The sequence below is a fragment of the Cygnus olor genome, chromosome 6 (genome assembly GCF_009769625.2).
Source record: "Cygnus olor isolate bCygOlo1 chromosome 6, bCygOlo1.pri.v2, whole genome shotgun sequence".
Taxonomy (NCBI): domain Eukaryota; kingdom Metazoa; phylum Chordata; class Aves; order Anseriformes; family Anatidae; genus Cygnus; species Cygnus olor.
The window spans coordinates 25818375-25839899 of NC_049174.1; the positions used below are offsets into that span (position 1 = coordinate 25818375).

The window sequence follows — 21525 nt, forward strand, 5'->3', positions numbered from 1 at the left end:
AGCAAGTGCCATTTGCTCTCTCCAGTCATCAGGTTTTTGACAGATCAGCTCCCCATGTGACTTTTTTTCAGAGTGATTAGAAGAATTTCAGCATCCCCTTGTTTCTGATGCCTCTCTCCCAAAACAACGCTTAGCATTATGTGTGCAGTCTGGTTCTTTCTTGTTTCAGCTCATATCTTCCAGCCTGACAAGTGGCAGTTGATTGCAAAGGCTAGAAACATTTTGGCACAAAACGGGCAGGATCCTAAATTCGTTTAAAGATTCAAAAGTGATGTTTAGACTGTTTTGAGTATTCCCTCCAGCATCCAATAAAAGGCATGTTTCCCAAAGGTTTCCCTCAACTGCTAGACTTCAGTCGGAGTTGTGACAGTATAGTTTCAGAGTTCTCATACACAGCACCAGTGTAGCAGAGAGATGTAATGGTTTTCCTTACACCCTCTGTCCTTGCACAACACCTAGGAAGAGGCGTGAGCAAATCCTGTCCTTCCCTTATCTAGTTTTGACATTCCCTTCTTTCTAGTTACGCAGGAACACATTCAGGATCTCCTCTGTTTTCAGCCTGTTTTGGGCATTTTCCAGTCTGTATTCTGTACCTTTCAGCTTCTTTCTCACCTTTCTCTTTTACTGAGAGGAAGATAGACTTCTAGTTCTACAGTCATACAATAGTTCCCTTGTACTTTGGGATGAAAAAGGCTTTACAGTACTTCCTCATGTTTTTTTTTTTGTTGTTGTTTTTTTTCCCTACTATCAAAAAGAAAGGAAAATACGGAGACATGTTCAGCTTATGAAAGCTGACCAGTTTTATTTTTAAAATCAAATATCAATAGTGTCCAGCAGACAGTCATTTATACCTTTTGATCACAGGCTGTGTATGCCCACGTTGCATGGTGACCATTGTACAGGAGATGATTTTGTGGTTTGTGGTTAGCCAGAGCCCACTGCAGGGTCCCTGAGGGAGATGCTGGGCAACTCTGTTTTTTCGTGTAGATTCTTCCTCTGTGGTTGGTTAATGAAAGATGTAGGGAATACAGGTTGAAAATCTGTATCAGTCTCCTTGGGTCTTGATCTGCCTCAGTCTTGATCTCATTGTCTGATGCCAGCAGGAAAAGCTAGTCATTTGCTCTGGTACTGGTCTGTGCATTGTGTCTCTGGTGAATGATCAGACTTTGTCATTGTTCTCCTATTGCCTTACATCGGAGCAGCAAGGAATAACGTAATCATTGCCCAGATGTAATGATCTGAGCGTTAGGGCATTTCTGTATACAAAATGCTGTGTGTCTGGCTGGTCACACATGGCTATCGTACAATAGGTGTGCTGTGATACCCCTAACAGCAGCTTGTTGTGTTAGTTGTGAAAAATCACAGCCTCCTTGCATAGAAGTTTATCCTTCTGTACAAACTGTTTCTTTTATGTTGAATATTTATATTAAGAAACAAAAATGATGTTATTGCAATGTTAAGATTGAACATTAAATTATAAGAGCTTGGTGATTCAGATTTTTGTGAACTGTATTAGGTCAAATTATCCTTAGCCCTACATTGCATTAAAGCAGGATTTTATTTCCCTCATGTGAACCCCAAGATTGAAAACAAAACAAAACACTGAAAATAGTTTTTCACAGACCAATTTCCCCTTCATTGCTGGCGACAAGTACATTGTCAGTGTGTTGCTGCATGAGGACATTCATGAAGGTAAATAGCAACTTAAAAGTTAAGCTGACTTCTGCTTGCTGAAAGAAATAATATAAACAGATGTAAGAACAGACATGGTTTTTGCTTAGTGTTACTATAATAATGGCAGTCCCAGAATCTAATACTCTGATTGTGCACATTAGTAATTGTGCACTTGAGAAACTTTTCTGGAGGTTCACATGGTGAGTCTTTGCAGTTTCTTTCAATTTAATAATTTATGCGATTCAAAAATGTTACTTTTATTCTTTTAAAGTATAATTTCACTTTGACAATTATAACTCTAAAAAACTCAACTTGAGCATTAATCAAAATATGTATCCAGTGTATTATAATAATGAACAAAGCCATGTATAACTCCATCATCACCCCTTTGTAGGTCAAATTCAAAAGGCTCATTTGTGTTATTGACTATTTACTACAGTAGCTTATGAGAAAAACATATTTTTAGAATACTGTTGACTATTACTATTTACTACAATAGCTTATGGAAAAATGGTGTATTTTAGATTTAGAGTCTTTTGTTGCTGTCGCTTTGAAGTTCATGTCAATCGAGTTGGCAGCATAGGACAACGATAAAGTCCTAGATGGTTACAGTTTGTGACTGAATTTTGTGCAGGGCGTTCATCAATTATATAGTCATGCATATATATTTACTACTAACAAGGAATAGGAAAAGAAATAGAAATACAGTTTATTTACAACCTGAACAAATTAGGTTTTTTTCTTAGAAATATAGATGCTAGTTCTCTGATGTGCCAATTCCTTTACTTTCAATCAAAACGTTATATTCAGTTTTGTATTAAATTACCCATGTATTAGGAAGGTTGTGAAAAATGTATATGAGTGCTGGTGAGGTATTGGGAAGGAATGGGTTTGCTAGTACATTTCCCCAGCAGCAGGTGAGCGTAATTTACATGCCAAACAGACAGAAGGGTGGAATTGTAGCAGCCTAGCTTAAGAAAGAAGGCTTCCCTGTTGGATAAACTCTTTTATATCCTGATGGAAGGCTTTGTTCAAAGACCATAGTCTTTTCCTTCAAAAGAAAATGAAATTCAATTTATCTGACAAGTGCTGCAGTCTCATGTTTCACTGTGCTTTCAGCAATTCTGCCAGTAGGGTGTATACAAAGTTCATTGGAAATACATTTAATATCACTTGTCTCAATTGTACATATCCCAATTTTCCTGGTTTTGGAGATAGGAAGGAGAAGGGAAAATTTGAAATGCCAGGAGATGCAGGCAGGATTTACAGGGACAATTTGGGAAAGGAAGGCATTTTTTCTACTAGAAGAGACCAGAAGTGCTAATAGCTCGACATTCATTTTTTTTAGCTGAAGACAGATACAACTGCTTTCTGGAAGTGCAGTACAGGATGGCAGCAGGACAAGCAAAGGGCAGAAGCTGGCGAGGAGTTCTGGACTAGCTTTCTAAGAAGAGCCCTTGGGGATTTTGGAAGGAGTTCCATAAATTTATGCATGATCTTGGGGTGCGAGGTCCCTCCCAGTGTTATATTCAGTGTTCTGCCTCTTACTCCACCCCCTAAGAAGTCTGATAGCTATTTCCCTATTTTTTTATTGTAAGGACAGTTTGAGGTTTGAGGGCATAGCCCATGCTCTTATCTTCATGTCTTGGGTCACTCAGGCTTACTCTAACTGTGAGATGCTGCAGCAGGACTGCAAAGTGTGTGCACACACCACTTGCCTTTTGGTCCCAAAATTTTCCTGGGAAGGACAGACTGATTCTTTTATTTTTTCCTCCTCCGTCAACAGTAGCAGACACTGAGGGCAAGGAAGGGCGTGCTTATTATTTCAGGCTGCTGGAAGAAGCTTTAGGTGCCAGTTTTACCAGTGTAGAAGCGCGTTTAACAGGTCTGTCCTGAGAGGCTCCATGTAACAGCTAACTATCCTCCAGTAGCCAAAATATCTATGCAAATCTAGTTTAGATGCCCGTAGGCTATGCTGTATCTGCAGTGGTGCCGTACCCAGAGTCAAAAATAATAGTAACAGCAATAAGTGGTCAGGAGGACATACCTAGATGTTCATGCACTGTGTCCTGAAAACTACCTGGATATAAATAGATGCATTCTGTTTGCCCAGAGTAGGCTGATTATAGTGCGTAACCTTGTAATCACATGCAGATTATTTAATTATTATTATTATTTTAATTTACAGAGTTAATGTACTGAGAAATCATTAAGTCTGACCTCCAAACCAAGTCGCTTCTTTTTGGTTCGGGGAATTTCACCATCCCCTGTTCCTTCCTCCCCACTCCTGGCTGTGGATATTTAAGATTATGGAGGTTAGCTGATTTTTTGAGTGGCTTGACTGCTCTGTATTAGCCTATTCGATGCCAATTATTTCTTTTATCTTCTTATACATTATACTTCTTTAAAAAAAAAAAAAAGAAATAAGGTTGATAAAGTATTACGGATTTGCAAGAAAAACAAATTGACAGTGCTTCTTCCAAATATGTTATTGGGATTTCCTTGTACTCCCTCTTTTAGAAAATAATTTTAATACCTCTCAATTAAACCTCATATTTAAGCAGCAGGGTGTTTTGGCAGAAGCCAACTACCACTCACTAATGAACTCCTGTAATTTGCTAAATTATTTTAAATGAATGAGAGTACATTTAGCTTCTTAATGACAGTACATTTAAATTCTGAACAACTTTGATCAAGTCACTTTTCTTCAGACTGCCTGCTGAGCTAAACTCTTTATTCCCAAACCCCATTCGGTTACTCTGAAAAATTGTTAATCGGAAACAAAAAATTATTTTTTTCTTTTAGAAGCACAAGGTCTACTGGAGAGTACTTAGCAAATTCATCCCTATTCTTTTACCTGCCCTCAGTGCTGACATCTGGCCGAGTCTTCGTTTTTGGCAACACTTCATGTAAAGATGACTGGAGAGCTTTGTTTTTTTAATTGGAAGATCTCTATTTCACACTGTTGCCTTTCTAAAGAACACCTAGGTTTTTTCACCAATTATTTAGGTTGTCACAGTTACAAAATTTGAATTAAAACTTGGTCAGTTTTTCAGTTCCTGGTTGGATTCTATACATGCCTTGTAGGAAGTCAAAACATGAGACAAATTATTCCTGTTTCCTTTTGTACTGTGAAGCCACATCATTTCTTGAGCCTGATGGAAAGAACTAATTTAATAGTATTCATTTTCTCTCTTGGATCAGAGTACAAATGAGAAAATGAAGACTCCAACAGAGTTTTTTTCTTTTCAAAAGGAATATGCATTTCTGTCCTCTCCTGCTACCTGATTTCCCTCAGGAGTTTGATCTCTAACACCCGGGATATGCCAAGGACTTTTTGTTTCTTTGCTACACCTTTTATTTATACACATTTTACTTATACACACCAGTGTCCAAACTCTGTGCCCTTGTAAATGCTATAAAATCTCAGGTTTTGCCTAGGAGCAATTACCATCAATTTCAGATGAGGAAATACTGAGAAGGAAGAGTCCAGCTTGTGAGGTCTTCATGAAGCTATGGTAACAATAACTAAGGAAAACATTATTTTAGATTGCCTTTTTTTTCTGCTAATATCTCTTCCAAGAGATATCTGTCTTCAGATATCTCCCTTATCTTTTATCAGTCATATAGTATATAGTTCTGTCAGAAATCTGTGTGAATCATCAGCGGAGATCTCCAAATTACCAAAATATCTATTTGATGCAGTACATGATAGTTACCTTTTATTGTGTGCCTTTTCAGTCACAGCCATTTAGATATGCATGACAAATATTATGGGGAATGAATTATGTTTAACTGGCTGTAGTTCTCACCAAGGAATACATAAAACTGAATCAAGACGCTCAAAGATTCTTTTCACAAAATTGGCAAGAATTCCCATTTGTCTTTTCCAAAAAGGTAATGTTCATTTATCTAATGCTTTAAATTGTCTAAAATGTCTCAAACTCCACTGCTGATTATATCGGCAGTGTATGTGTTGTATGCAATTATTTTATCTATATCAGGAAAAGATAAACACTCATTTAACAATGATTTTAATACCATTTGAGGATAGGAATGATTAACATCAGTCTGAGACAGACTGCCCTCTTTCATTGTTTCTAAATTTTATAGGGAAATAGGTTCAGAACTGAATCAAGTGTGGAGACATGACAAAAACCTCCGGCTAATGTTCAGTAGAGTAGAGGCTCTTTAGTTAAATTGTGTTGTGTTTTTTTATTTGGCACCTATGCAAACTCTCCCAATAGCTTGAGCTGTGAGCTCCCCACTGAATAGTCACTGTGGTTAAAACCACACCTTTCGAAAGCACAATATGCACGTGGAAATCACATCAGTAAGCCACACAGAATCAACAGTTGAGTTGGCTTTAGTGAGCCTTCCTGTCTCTCCCAGTAAAATTTCTGCTTTTATAGAGAACATCACAACTACTGACTGAAGTTACAGGATGAACCCAAAGTTTTGCAGTAAAACTTAGCTTTAGAAAATCCTCCAAAAATATTTCTGTGGATTTAGGTCCTTTAAAATAATTAAATGTACAGCCCTTAAAACAAAAGCAATTGAGCAGTGGAAAGGACAGCCATGTGGTGATAAACTTAGCCTAACCAGGAATAATTTCATTTTAACAAGCTAAAAGATACGCAAGGCCAGCCAGCTCCCGTATCGTGAACGCCGGCTGTGTGCAATATTACAATTGCACCGGTTGAAGGTGGAAGTCATATAAATCCCTCTGGGAGTGCTCAGGTCTGGACTGAGCCTCACGTTCAGTCTTTGAGCAATATCACTATGAAGAAAAACACACCGAGCCTTGTCCTCTTGCCCTGCCTGGCACCAGCTCCCTGTGGCCTCAGTGGCACGTGCAGTTGTGCCTGCTCGTGGTGGCTCTGCCGTCGCTGGACGAGCTGCCTCCAGGTGTGCTCACCTATCACTGCAAAACCCCCAGAGGCTCTTTCTGTGGGTACTGAGGGCCATATGGTACAGCATACGGTCCCTGTGTGGCCTCCTTATGTCCTGGCTGCGTGAGTTGCTGGAGTGCGAGACTGAAGGCCGAGTGTCATAGACGGCTCTTTCGCAGCAACACCATCCTGTCAAGCGCTGCTCCGCGGCTGAGAGGGAATGTGGAAAACAACCTAAACCCCAAACTCCCTCGTCTCATCTGCCCGGAGAATTGGAAGCTGTTTTTTTAATTTTATGTTCTGTGGAGATAAAATATCAGAGGTCTTTGGTTTTAAAGCTTTAAGCTGGAGTTGCCTGTCACCAGGCGTGAAGGGCATGTGCGGGATCCTGTTGGTCCTGCCATTCACACCTCAGCATTCCTACATTTAGTGATATTAGAAACAATCCCAAGGAACCTTCCTCAGCAACCCTTGCTCCCGGTGCTTCTTCCTGTGTTGGAGAAGCCCTCTAGGCTGCTGGCTGTGGGGCTTGCTGGTTCTCCACACCTGTCCTCCCACCTGCACACACTGAGGGGAGCAGGGGCACCGGGTGTTAAGGGGAATTTTCTTGTCCTGTATTTGTTTAGCCCATTGTGCATGCTAGACCATACTTTGACCCGTGAATAGTGTGAGTGAATAGGTTTGTTTGTTCTAAACAAGTCATGGGGAACCCGGCATATTTAATCAGTATGTTAAATGTTAGACATAATATGGATACAGATTCCGCAGGAGTTAACTTCAGTAGAGGTTACAATAACGAATGGATTTTTTTTATGATCCACATTTGTAGTCCACTGCTTTAGCTCTATGGAACTGTTCTGGTTTTTTTTAAACAAGTTTTCCTTCTCAATATGTCCCTAAAGAAAAGTTGTTCTAAAAGTGCTGAGTTTATTCAAGTTGCCTGCATTTCAGCTTGACAGTTTCAGCGGGCCATATAACTCTCTGAGCAGCAAAGGACTAAATTGAAATATTGTATTAGCATAGTTCTTGGATTGACACAATTTTCTAAAATTCTGTAGATGAAATATTAAAACTTTAAAAATACCTGCTGCTTTTGGTTGCGCTGCAATTTCTTGGTTTAAATTAAATGCATAGGAACCTGGTTTGCCATCTCTGACAACGCTCTACATTTTGTGGAAAGAATTCTCTACAGAAAGACTGTTACTATAAAAATGTATGTTCTCTAAACTCTGGACATTATTCATAATTTTTTTTATTGATAGCCTAATTCTAAACCATTTGGCTACAGTGCTTTACTGCCCAATTACAAGTTAAAATTCTAAGTGTATGCCTATTTATTTATTTATTTATTTTACATTTTACGTGCTAATCACTGTTTTAAACTGTAATTTAGTGTAGGAATGTTCTTCCAGTATTGGTACTAGAAGTGTTACATAAAATTTTTTACAAGTGTGATACATGAAAAAATCAACTATAAACAGATGAAGTATTAGTTCTTAATATTTCCCCTCCTGTGGGAGATTATAGATAGCACTTCATGTATCATAAGTCATTTCTTCACTGCTCTTTTTTTTTCTTTACACAGGTGAAGATGTCAAACCATTTACTCCTGAGACAGCCAAGGAAATTGTGATGTCTCTACAGCAACCTGCAGTCTTCTGTAATATGGTTGGCAACTGGCCAGCCCTGCACTGGAATGTGAAATACCTTTCTGCAGTGTTGGATGGAAAGACAATAGAGTTTAGAATAGGATCGAAGACAATGGATTTAGGTGAGACTGAGATGGACTGGTGATATACTTCACAACCCTTTTTTTTTAGGTTGCACAGTTCTCTGTCTCTCTGTTATCATTGTTCAGTCTCTAATGTCTTACTTTCATCATAGTCTTTGTTTTTAGGACAGTAGATTTGGCCAACGGTGGAACTCTCCTTTCTTAACTGCTTATTTGTAGTAGTAAGTTTGGTAGGTAAAACTAATATATAAGAATCAAGAGTCTCAGTTTCCTTTCCTTGCTTTGTAGGGTGTGTGGTTGGTCCTCGTCTTTTACATGATTCAAATGATCAGACAGACTCAGCTTCTACATCCACAAACCTTAGCATGTTAAAAAATTAGCTGATTAACCAGTCTATCCTTTTTTCACCTGTAGAATTGAGATAATTCTCACCTTCCTCCCAGAGGCTTTATAAGACTCTGGTAGGGTTTTTCTTTTTTTAAAAAACCTTTAAGAACCTGTGATGTAAGACGCTGTAAAGTATAAACTATTAATAAAATCACCTGATGGCCAGTAGAATAATTTCACCTCTAACCTTCCAGATTGACTCAGAGATCTAGGAACACATGATGGAAAAAAGGCACGTTTTGCAGTTGATTTTAAATACTACAACAGCCATCTGTAGCTACACAATGCTAGCCAAGATGTATCTATGGACAGAGTTTCAGACCAGAGTGGGAAGATACAAGACGTGTGTGCATCAAAATGGCAATCTACTAGTGACTTTAGAGGTTATTTATTGGTTTATTCATATATATGAATATCTTCTGAATATGTTCTGCATATCCTCTGCCCTCCCAACTACATGCCAAAATACAGTTTGCCATGTGCTTCTCCCTTTTGCCTAAAATATCTTCTCTCCTTTCAATCTCTTCTTTTTCTCTAGACCAGTCAACTACAGCTTTAAAAAAAAATGCTTAGTGTAAGTCAAGTTCTTCTAGACCCCGTCTGGCTGTTATTTATGTACTCTTCTAACCTTCAGCAGTTGGACCACCTCTTTCTTGGAGTGTAGGGTCTGCATAGAGACTCCAGAAGAGGCTCTGACAGTTCCTATGGAAGTGGTAGGATTACATCATGTTATATCACTTAACCACACTGTGTGAAATTTGCTTTCTTCACAGCATCATGACAATATTATTTCATGTTCAATTTGTTGCAAGAGAGGTGATGAAATAGAAGGAAGTGTTAGAGGGGGAATGCTTGGCATTTTAGGATTTCAAAACATATTACCAGCTTGGATTAATGATCCTTTTGTCATCCCTGGTAAAGCAGGTGTTGTATGTCTGCTTCCTACAGATGTGATAACTGTCTTGTAGAATTAATATGTTGGTACATGTCTCCACAGCAGTGCCACTATACTTCAGTGCAGCATCAGCCAGTTCTTGCACAACACATGAAAGGCACTCTCTTGCCCACAGGGAAGAAGGTAGAGGTTGTATATATATGACATTTTCCTTGACACCTTGATAATGTACCTCAGTTCTAATATGCACGGCTTGCCAGCACAGGTAAAAGGATAGTTTGGGTCCTAGCCTCCATTAAATTAGTAGGCATTTTTGAGAGCCAAATGGGTATTCCAACTGGGAAACTTCAAACGGGACTCATGGAGTGTTATGTGGGTAAGTGATGGATTGATGCTGCCAGTTAAGTAGATAAGACTTACCTCTTAATAATAACTTGTAGTCACTAGGGATATGGAGTGGGCTTAAACTGGAATTTGCATCTTGAAGTTGCATCTATCTGTATTTTACTTTTTCCTAAAGACATCAATCTCCAGGCAGCAATCAGTTTGTCTCCAGGAACCTCCATTATATGCTAATGTGAGCTAGAAGTGTCTTCAGGAAGATGGTTAGAGCTGTCAGGGGTTATATTGTAACTGAATGAGACTTGTGTTGCTATAAAAGATTTGCATTGTAAGGATATATTAGTGAAGCCATTAGCCAAGCCATCCCAGAGTCTGAAATAATGTAATACATTTCATGTGCCACTGTCATTTGGAAAATGGTTGATCTCACTCTTGCGTGCATCACAGTTTTTCAATGAGGGCCTCTCTTTCTTATCATTGCTTACGCTAACTTTCCCTGATGAAATGGAAGCAGCAGTGTGGTTAGAGAAAGCAACAGGAGAATACAACTAAAATAGTATTGGCCTCTCTGAATACTCATCCAATGTTAACATTGGATTGCCTGAAGACTAGACTAGTCTGGCACTGAGTTGGAGATGTGCAGGAAGGAAATTCCTCTTGTCAGTGTATTTTCATGTCACTCTGAAATGACTGCTTCAGAGTTTCTGAGATTATTTAAGCTACTGGGTTCAACTGGAAAATCCTAAACCATTTGAAACCTCTTGCTATGACAACTTGTCATCTTTCTTTGGTACCACATCTGCAGCTTGTGGGGAGATTCCCAAACTAAAGATTCCTTAATATACAAAAGTGAGAACTGCTGACGGGACAACTCAGTGGGAGTTTCTTGGATTTTGTATTTGCTTTTCTTGCTAGTTTGGAACTTCCTGAGGCATTCAGATCTGGAAAGTATATTTGGCAGATGAAACATGGGAGTTAGCAGTATTGTTTGTGTGAATTATTTGTACATGCCTAAGTGTATGTGTTTGGCAGTATTTTGTCTTATTACACAAGTTAAACAAAATGTGTCTGTTAAAGGAAAAAATGCAATCAGAGGATTAAAAATTGACAGAGATAAGATACCTCTAGAGAGTACCAACATTCATTACAAGAGCAATGAAGGTGCAATTAATCAGGAAATCTGTACCTATCTACTTCCAGCCACGCTAGAAGATTTATTTTTCTGAGGTGGGTTAAAGGGTGGGCAGCAGCTACTGAAGTTGAGTTTCTGGCAGAGAAAATGCAGCAGTATAACCTATCTATCTGATGGCCACCTGGAGCATACCAGCATGTACAAAGGAAGAAGAAAGCTGACTCAAAAAATACTTTTTTATACAGACTTCTCCTTTTGATCATTTGTCCGGTTGTGTATTAAAATGAATAAACAAAGAGTTTACTGTGAAGAGAGAGGGCAAGAGGTTGTCATGCTGATCAGCTGTGTGTCATGAGATCTTGGGAGGAATTTGTTCTCAGAGATGCTGTAGTGGAGCTGATTCTGTCAGATACACTAGAAAAGGGCTGCAACTTGGACATCTGCCCAAGAGGTTTTGCCAGTAAAGACAGTGGAAGAATTCAAGCCTCTGAGATTTAATATAGAGGGGACTGCGAGGGTGGCTATAGACCCCACTGCTGAATAGAAAGCTGAGAGTGTGGTACAAACACCGTAGGCTGAATAAATGTCACATAAAGCTGAGAGTTGGATTCGTACTGGAGTTGGATGTGGATGATCAATTTTTTGGTTTATGAGTTTACCTGTGCTTTGTTATAATGTTAAATTGTTACTCCTTGCTTGGATTATATAAATAATTTTAATTCCCCAGCAGTTCTGAATACATATTTGGTTTTCTTTTACATTTAAAGAAATGGAGGAGATATTTCACTTCCATTTGTACTTGCATTTTAGGATATCTTCTAAGGCTATTATCCCTTTTTATTTTCCTTAGTATACATTGCAAATACTCCCCCTGAGTAGAAAAGAACTTGACATCTGACAGGACTAGACCTTAACTAAGGAGGAGCTGCTGTTGTGCAAAAAGCACTCCATCCCTCCTCCTGTTTTCAATCTGTGGCATTAGGTGGGCGAGAAGGCTGTCATGCCTCCAGATGTCATGTCATCAGACAGCATTGGTAGCTTGTTTTAGACTTCTGTGGCTTAAACTACAATTTATTAATTCCAAAACATCTTCAGCTTTTAGTCATTAAGTATTAGCAAACTGGTTAATAATGTTTTTTGCGTTCAGCTGCCCTTTGCTACTGTTTTCACCTTAGTTGCAGTCTACAAATCCATATAAATAATCTGTCTAGATTGCCCAAATACTGTTGTTTTTTTTTATTGCTATTTATTTTTCCCTAAGCACACACATCTTGGCACTGAACTAGCTATAAATTAAACCAAGAACATTGCCCTGAAGAGACTGTATCCTTGAAGATAGTATTGCCATTCATAGCTGGATTTTTTGAAATAAAGCTCAGTGTAATACTTTGTGAGCTAGAAAGAGCATATTTCTTGCCTTTAAAATACTTGCCTCCTGAGTTATCTAGGAAAATAGTCAGTGTCTCGAGCACTCTTTTTTCTCATCAAAATAATGTAGATATTGAGCCAACTTCAATAGTGCTTGTATCTTTTATCTAATTTTTCCATCAGACCATCTTTTAGTAAAATGATATGCATTGCATTAATGACAGGAGAGAGCATTGAACCGCAACACGGAGAGGGAATCAGATATAGGGTATTTTTGGTTATTGCAGGTGATTTATATGTCTTGCGTGCAGTTCTTAGGTTAGGGAGCCCTTACAGTGCAGAGACCCAGGTTTCATATTGCTGAATATTGGGGCTTATCTGGCATTTTTTAGTTAATGAATTTGATAGTGAGGGGAAGGAAAACTGCTACCTAGGATACTACAATGTAGAATGACAAAATGATGGTGATAAAGGTTTGCAAAAACGGTTTTTCCACCCAAGGGGAATAAGAACAAATGTATGAGACTGTATGGGAATGGCTGTGTTAAGAAAATGAGAGCAGTAAAGAACGAAGAGCTGCTGCTGCTGCGCAACAGTGAAAGGATCCCCTTTTTGAACAGCTCTGTGCAAGTTACACAAGGTTAAATTGCAGCTCCATCATTGTCATTCATGCAGGCTGCAGTAATTTTTTCCTCAGTAGTGACTACAGTACAGTAATTTTATTATTTTTTTTAAAGTTGGACAAGTCTCTTTGAAGCTGACACAATTAGCAGCTGTGCGAAATGAAGATCTCTGATAACCAGAAGGAAAGCCTGCTGTGGTGTGGGCTATCTTGTAGGCCTGCCAAGTGACCTGAAAGGTTTTATCAGTCAGCATGACCAAAGCACAATGGAAGCAAAATACTGCTGGTAAACTTTTTTTTTTTTTTTTGGTCTGGCAAGAAGCACCTCAATATGCTTTTTTCAGTCCCAAATGAAAAATAGGGACATACGTATTTTAAATGGATCACGGATGTGTGTGGCTCCATACTTTGCTTCCTATGCATTGCTGCTCTGATTTAGTCATGCTTTAAGTGGGAAAGGGAAAGATGAACATGTCCATCTACAGAAATCCATGGAGACAAAATAAAGGGTACACAAATACTTGTGTGTACATTTGCAGCTCACATTTAAGAAGAGAGACCGTGCAAAAGACGGAGTCGTAAGTTGCTTAGGGGACTTGAGTGTATTAGTGAGTTACCATGTTTAACGGTGCCTTGCACGTGAGCAGCAGTAACTGTTGGTGTGCTTTTACCTCACAGCAAGTTCATGGTAACAGCCTTTCACTTAAACCTTAATGAAAAAGCAATAATCTTAGACACTAATCATGAGTTAGTGATGAGAACCATTTCACTGACCGGAGTCAGTCCACCTAGTCCCACTTTGTATTTCATGTTGCATTTACACAGGGAGAATTACTGTTTTTACTGGTTATGTACTCAGTGCTCATGTAGTATTCGGCTTTTCTTTTGTTGCTCTAGTTCCCCAGTTTGAAACCAGGTGTAGCTATGTGAAAGCTACACTTGAAGAGTTTTTGGCTTGGAGCAGCGGACAACCTTCTTGTCTCTCTGGACCATTCAGTTGTTTCGAGTACTCCAAATATTGGGCTTATGCTGACTACAAGTACATTGCCAGGATATTCGAAGACAAGGCAGAAATTTTCCAGGTAAAGCATTCATATTATCTCTTACTAGCTTAATCATTGCAAATTATCTAGTGTAGCTTCTGCGATCCCCTTTGCCCATTTTTTAAAAAAATTTGAAATGAAAGCTATTGGTTCTCAGGCTAGTGCCATATGGCAGCCAGCCAAATTTCTGGGTCTCCTTATATGCCTAAAAACAACGCCGTATGTAACAAAAACAACTGCCAGCTTGGCAGCACTCCCCATTTAGCCGTGCATCGTTCTGTGACTGGAGGGAGGACTTTGAGAGCAGGCTCGGGGAGCCATAATCACATGTGCGACTGCTGCTGCCGAACATCTTTCCTGCACCTCTGCTGAATGCATGGAAGCGAGGAAGGAAAAGGGTGATGAGATGACAGGCGGGCCTGGCATGTTGTGAATTCTGAGTCTGCAGGATTATTATACCTTGATTGTCCATATAGGCAGTAAAAAGAAATGAAGTAACCTGTCCATGGAAGTACATAATCTGGGGTAGTTTCCTTAGGACACCTAACTGGAGTATTTTCTTTCACTTTTCCTGTGGGTATATTGGTTCATCTACATTCCAGCTACTACTCCTTGGAAATTGTAAGAGGGAAAAATTAAGGATAGCTATACAAAGTTGTATTTTATCAAAAGAGATGAAGAAAGAATAGTGAATGAACCCTTATTAATTTCTACACTTTCAAATGTGAAGATGGAATCATAATTCTCTGCAAACACTGTATCATTGGGATGACAGGGAGCCCAAACTGATAAGCCCCTTCAAATTAATTATTTTCTCAGAAAGTGTTTCCCATGCTCCTAATATATATTTTTTATTCTTTTATACCAGCAAATCAGTATTTTTCAGTACTGTCTTTTTTCAGACTGTCTCCTTTTCCTTTGTTCTGTGGTTGGGCAGCAAGGTTTGGGCACAGGGACCACTTTGCCTTTCCTTTTCCCCTCCCTCCTGGAGCACACTGAACACACTGGGTATTGTTCTTCAAACTCATTTTGGAGCTCCAGGCATGTTTCAGGGTCCCCCAGATTTGAGTGACTTCATCTGTCTGTGGTCCTTCCTTGGCCTTCTCTTTCTGCCTCAACAGACAGCATTTTCCTCTGTTTTGTGGCACAAGACCACGAGGATAATAGCAGCTCAGAAGACCTGAATAGCCTGCTGCTTCGTTCGGTCAATAAAAGCACACTCAAAGGAAAGAACCATTTTCCTACCTCCTTCTTCCCCTTGCCCCCATTCAAGTACAAAATTGAGGCTCCAGGAATTGCATATCTGTGCAGGTATCACGCCACAACCTCATCACCTGACCTGTAATAAGCAACAGATTGTACTGTAATTTTAGAATAGACACACGTAATGGTTATGCCACGGATTTTTTTTAAGCAGAATCTGGGAAGGAAAAAATCGATGGTGTTATGCAAGCAAATATGGTGTATGTCATCTGCTGATTTTACAGGCATGGGAGTGAAATGCATCAGTCAGTTCCAGATTCATGGATTTTGAAACACTGCTACACAATTTATACCAGCCAAAAGAATTCTTTGTAGAAATTCTCTTCCACTCTTGTGTGAATTTGAAGATAACCCCTTTTTTCATTTTAGATTTTATTTAGATTTACGTAAGGTGACTTGAAGGGGAAAAGAAGGCCAACTGCACTGTTATTTATAGTGATTAATAGGGCCATTTAGAAGTTGTTTGAAATTTAGATTGCACTGTTTATCATTTACAGTTGTGTGGGCTAAGGTAATGATTCCATTATTCTAATCTATGAGCAGTATCTAGCATCTTACATTTTTTGTTCAGTTGATATTTCATTACAGAATTTGAGATATAAATCAGAAGCAAGATATATGCGTGAAGTTTAAATAGAAATGAGACCTTTTAAAGTGACATACGGGTACAAATTAACTTCATTATAAGCAGCAAATGAAATAAATATAATTCACAAGTAATGTGCCATCTGTTATGGTTGGAACACCTTTTAGAGCGTTTCTTCTTGCTGTGGCTTTTTATTGTAGGAAAGGAGCCCACTGTGACAAGATTTCAGAAATCCTACCAGTTCCTTTTCAGTTCATTGGTTAAAAACTATCTTACCCATAATCATTTCAACTATTTACTACAGTTGAAGCATTTTCAAAAAGTTCTTTTAAATCTAATATTGATTATGTGTGCTTTCTTTCCACTTAAATTGTAACAAAATACAAAAACTATTTAGGTGTGAGATTAAAGTGTAGAGATGGTATTACACTTAACTTTATCACTGAAATGGTTGTATTGGATTTTAAATTTTATGGCTGCTGAAATCTATAGGAGCAACTCTTTGATTTTTTGCTGCTTTTGACAAATGTTTATATTAGACATGCATTTTTTTTCAAATGATATCTTTAAAATCAATACCTCTGAAATTTAAAATCTTTAGCAACACCTAATTTTGGGGAATGCTGACACTCATTTTGAGTCATAAAATGAGGCTAATACAGAGTCATGGTGAAGTTACCCTTATAATAATATCTAGCTGTAGTTTTCCTCATTCATAGACCTTAAAAAGTGATGGTCATCCACCTGTCTGCAAGCAGCTAGCTTACATACTTAACTTAGGAGGCTAGACTCCTATTTTCTGTTTATAGATGGTGGAAAAAGAGAAACTTCTCCAAGGGGTGGCTGAGAGTGCTTTGACAAGAGCAGGAACCAAACTTAGATTAGATTCCTAAAGGTAGATGAGGTGAATGAACCTTAAAGTGCTTTACTAAACAGAGCAAATATCATTCATAACCTTCCTTTTCAAGATGGAAAAAATAAAGCTCAGAGATGAAGTGATTTACTTGAGACCATCAGGAAGCCAGGAACTGAATCTCTTGTTTCCTAAAGCTCAGTCTGGGGCTCCAGCCAAAAGGCACCAGTGTATCTGGCTGGCATACCTCAAATGTTTTCCAGCGATCAGGCCCTGCAGGTTGCAGGGTGAGAGAAAGAAGGGAAAGCTTTATCCAAGCTATATGGAGTCACCCTGCAAAACCTGGTCAGGGAATCAATGTACTAGGAAGCTCTGGAATCATATTCACAATAGACGCATGCCTGTTCTGCCTTTTCTCCCCATATAATTGAATTGTTTTACATTCACTGCCTCCACAGCTACAAAGGCAGGAGAAGAATGTGTCTTCTAAAATGATAACTTGAAAAAAACAGCATACCACTGGGTCAGAGATGGGGTAAAGTCTGTGTTTCCAGAATACATGAAGAAAGTTGAGACAGGAGCAGAGAGACAGACAGCAAGTGTGCCATGCGGATTATCAAATTGGATTTAAAAGGGGATGGGAATTTTTTCTTCCTTTCTTCCTTTATTTTTTTTAAATGCCACATATCAGAATTTTTCAAACATAAATTCTGAGTTTGGGTGGATGGTTAAGAGTAGAGAATGGCAAAAAAAAAAAAAAAAAAAGGTTTGAAAAGCAGGAAAAGAAGCCATGTGTGGCCACGAAGTAGTTGGGCAGTCCTATAGAACAAACAGGTACCTTGCAATACGGAAGGCTGGGATGAGAAATGGAGACAGGTCTGGGAGGCTGTGTAGTGAGAAAAAGAAGAAAGTCAGCAGAAGAAGTGCTCCTAGAGAGGAGAATTTTGAAGGAAGGTGCAAAGGTTGTGCATGCAGGAACCCCTACCGAGGAGCAGCAACTGAAGTAGGCAGAGGAACTGAGAGGTGGAGGCAGAACACAGGAGACTCAGAACTGAGCATTGGATTTGAAGATTTGAATCAGTGTAACAGCTTACATAAATAACATTTTTATTGCTGTAGGATATAAGGTGGTCTGACTTTGGTTTTCCTGGAAGAAGTGGAAAAGAGAGTACACTGTGGATTGGTTCTGAAGGAGCAAACACTCCCTGCCATTTGGACTCCTATGGCTGCAATTTAGTGTTGCAAGTACAAGGAAGGTAACAAATACTTACACATACAGCAAATGTGGAGGAAAGTTACATTGTGCTATAAAGTTAGTTTTGTACTCTTGAATATTAATTATAGATCCTGAAAATTTTAATTTTTTGAGCTCTGAATGATTGAAGAGCATCAGAACTGGTTTATAGGCAGAATTTAGGGGGTTGGAGTTTGACTGGAGCATGCAGGTAAGATGTAATTTTATTTATAAGATGTATATATAAGATGTAATTTTATTTTCTTCAGTTAGATGGAGATCATTCCTGGTCTGTGTGTTATGTGTTCCAATATTAAACATTTTAATCTTCCATTAATTCCATTTAATCTTGCATCTAACATTTTAATCTTTATGAATTCAGGAAGTTAGAATTAGGAGATAAAGAGTTAAAAATAAAAAGCCTGGAAACAAAATGGAAGTAAGCTACTTTAGCCTTTATGCCATTCTCTGTGCAAGAGCTTCTAATAGCCTGCTACAATTAATTTAAAGGGGGACTATCAGGATGGGAGCAGCCAGCTGTGAGCAAAGTTAAAAGGAACATTTAAGGCTCCAAACTCATTTGGGAGACATGTGGCTTTGTTGCTCTTTCTTTTCCTGCTTACCACTGTCTTTTTTATTCCATGTTTTTTTTCCTGCTTTCCTTGCATATTGGCCTCATTTTTTTTTTCAATCTATGATTACTAGAGTAACGCTAGAGTAACAAAACAAGTTGCGTGCATTTTTTAGGTTTGATAGTACATGGTGGAAGGAGTAACTTGCCAGTAGAATTTTAATGTGATTAATTACTCTGACACATTTTATAAAACAGTTAAATCATGATCATCTTGCGATTAATTTGCAGGATGGGGAGGCAGGCAGGCAGGCTTCTTTTCTGGGCATTGGCACAGGTTGACTGGCTTTAAGGCCTGAGGCAAGTTAATGTGTCATCATCCTATCTATAAGAAGGGTAATTCTGTTTTGCTCTCAGGCTGGTTTTCATTCAACCTTTGTAAACAGCCTTCACATCTTGGGTGACTGTGCAGCAGACACCCTGGAAGCCCCCCTCAGAACTGCACTTCTTGCTGCAACCAGTCCCATAGACTGTATCTCCTCAGTAAGCATGAGGCATTGAAGTCCAGACTCTTAAATGTATTTAGGAGCTAGAAATCTCAATGAAAACCGTGAGATTTTCATGCCTAAATATCTTCTAAGGATCCACCTAAATATTGGGTGTGCTAATTAAGTATAGTAATCTAGACCTGGTACCTGCCATTCCTTTTTGATCCCTACCTTTAGGTGTTGAACTCCAGCCAGAGTTCCAGCATTACATTGCAATTTTGCCTGCCTTCCCAAGACACTCCCTCCTGCTCTGGTAGAACAAAATCTTTGTTCCTCTCGGGGAAAGAAGAATCCTAAAGCCTTTGCATGGCCTGAAAAGACAAAGTTGTTTTCCTCTTCAGAGCAAAGCCTATAAATAGACCACAAACCTATACAAGCTTGTGCATCCTGTGCTTCTTCAGAGCAGAAAGATTCCCTTTTGAGACTCACAAACAAAACAGGCTTTGTAACAGAAAATAAGCTTATGCTGAACTTAAATAGATTTGCCTTTGCAGGAAAGCCAGGGACCACTCCTTAGCCCTTTGTTGCTATCTTGAATTTCCTCCTTGCATCCCTTGGGCTTCCTAATTTGTTGCTTCATGATACTGCTTTGTCATGAGCCTGCAGGATTAACCCATGAGCCTCCCAACCTAGTTATTTGACGCCTCTTTGGAGGTCTAGCTTGGAGGGCAAAGTCAAATTCCAGTAGGGCTCAGGTTCCAGGTGAACTATTTCTGTGTGTTTGCACCCAGCAGTAGCTTTGGTAATTACCAAGAAACGTCAGCGACCTATGGCACTTCCATCTGTGCCTATCTCTGCAGTTCTGGCTACCCTGCTATTCCTGTCTCTTCTGTTCCTGTGCCATTTGGGTGCCTTTCTCCCATTTTCAGATCGGTGACTTAGAACTGACAACCAAGTGCACTATGCAAAAAGCAAGTACCACAAAAAGGGACAAAAAGGAAAGATCTAGCAAGAGTCAGAAATAAAGCAGAGCTGCACAAATTGTCCAAATGTGCTGCAAAGTTACTGCCTTTACTTTTCAATTGCTTAGTGCAGGGGTTACTGTTGTGCTGATTGTCTGGCACTTCTTAAATGTAACAAATTTTCCCTTTGTATATTCCTTTCTGGTTATTTCCATTACCTGAAGCACTACCCTATAAATTTTCAGTTTCTAAATAACATATGTACCTGCTAAGACATTTAATTTATAGTACCCATAAAACTGGCACCACCACTTCTGGCCTATTCTTTTTTCTGTCTGTGATCTGGTCTATGTAAGTGAAATAGAGACACTAGCTGAGTTTTACTAAGAATGAGGGGTTTGGAGCCAACGTAAGTACCAAGCAAGGTGATAGGAAACTGAAGAACACATCCATACGCCTTTACTGTTGCCGTTGTAAACAAAAACACTCTCCTTTTAAAACAAACGTGGGTACAGCAGCTATTCATTCAGTGAATGAACGTATGCTGTCTCTAATGAAATTATTTTCCCTGGTTTGTAGAACAAATTCTAATGCTCTCTGAGCATCTGTAAATGCCACACGTTGCTTTGTAGAAAGGAGGAAGGAGGAACCAGATGGGAGAGCTTTCTTTTTAAAAAAAATCATTTTATCTGCCTTTTAAAAATAATCGGTGAGAAACTGTAAATCTTCTCAGTTGAAAAATTAAAAAGTGGAATATTTTAAAAACACTTCTAGTAGACAGCCTGTAAGCAAGCACTGCCTATGTTCTCACTGCGTAGGAGATTCACACAGCGAGGCAGATCTATGTTTTACTGAAAACCTTGCTACTGCCTTTAGTTCTTTGCTGTAACTGACACGCACTGAATACATTTTTATCTTCTTTCTATTTTCAGGAAGAGATGGCACCTCTTCCCACCTGGTGACACCAGTTTCCTTTATCCCACCAGGATTCCTTATGAGGAATCCAGTGTATTCAGCAAAGTCAACGTTGCCAAGCCTGATCTGAAACGCTTTCCTGAGTTTAGGAACACAACAGCCCACGTGGTTACACTCAGTCCAGGCCAGGTACCATTCCTATATGAGCTTTATGTTACTTGAAAGATGCTAGTAATTTATTTAACTGGCTAACTAAAGGCTAGGAAGTTTTAACAAATTGACTGTGGTATTTTCCTTCCCCAATGTTCTGCACTCAGGTTTAATAAGGTAGATCTCTCAGCATGGAAAGTTTCTTCACTTCCAGCTATTTTACTAGATTTTTTGTGCAAAACACACAAACGTTTGGAGAGTTAGTTCGATAGACTACCCAATAACAGTTCTTGCAATCACCTCCAAGTTGTTTTTAAACTTTCTTCAACAGTACTCTAACCTGTCTACTCTGAAAACAGTATGTTGCGTAAAAGTGTATTTGATTAATGAGGATGTAGAGCCAGCAAAGGAACTCA

General features: G+C 39.0%; 1 protein-coding gene and 1 long non-coding RNA gene across 3 annotated transcripts in view; one reads left to right on the top strand and one right to left on the bottom strand.

The window, feature by feature from the left end:
- Positions 1–21525, top strand: part of HSPBAP1 (HSPB1 associated protein 1) — a 35624-nt gene that overhangs the window by 3290 nt on the left and 10809 nt on the right. The window contains exons 2-5 of the mRNA XM_040561083.1: positions 8152–8337; positions 13942–14126; positions 17909–18045; positions 20977–21148. Of these exons, the coding sequence (XP_040417017.1) occupies positions 8152–8337; positions 13942–14126; positions 17909–18045; positions 20977–21148 (680 nt within the window). The remainder of the gene's footprint in view (positions 1–8151; positions 8338–13941; positions 14127–17908; positions 18046–20976; positions 21149–21525) is intronic.
- The window catches only part of LOC121072009, a 31905-nt gene continuing 25322 nt past the window's right edge, over positions 14943–21525 (bottom strand). The window contains exons 3-4 of one of the 2 annotated variants that reach the window (XR_005820933.1): positions 19314–19453; positions 14943–15426 (exon numbers count right to left, since the gene is read on the bottom strand). This is a non-coding gene — a long non-coding RNA (uncharacterized LOC121072009). The remainder of the gene's footprint in view (positions 15427–19313; positions 19454–21525) is intronic. The other variant, XR_005820934.1, reaches the window with a different exon arrangement.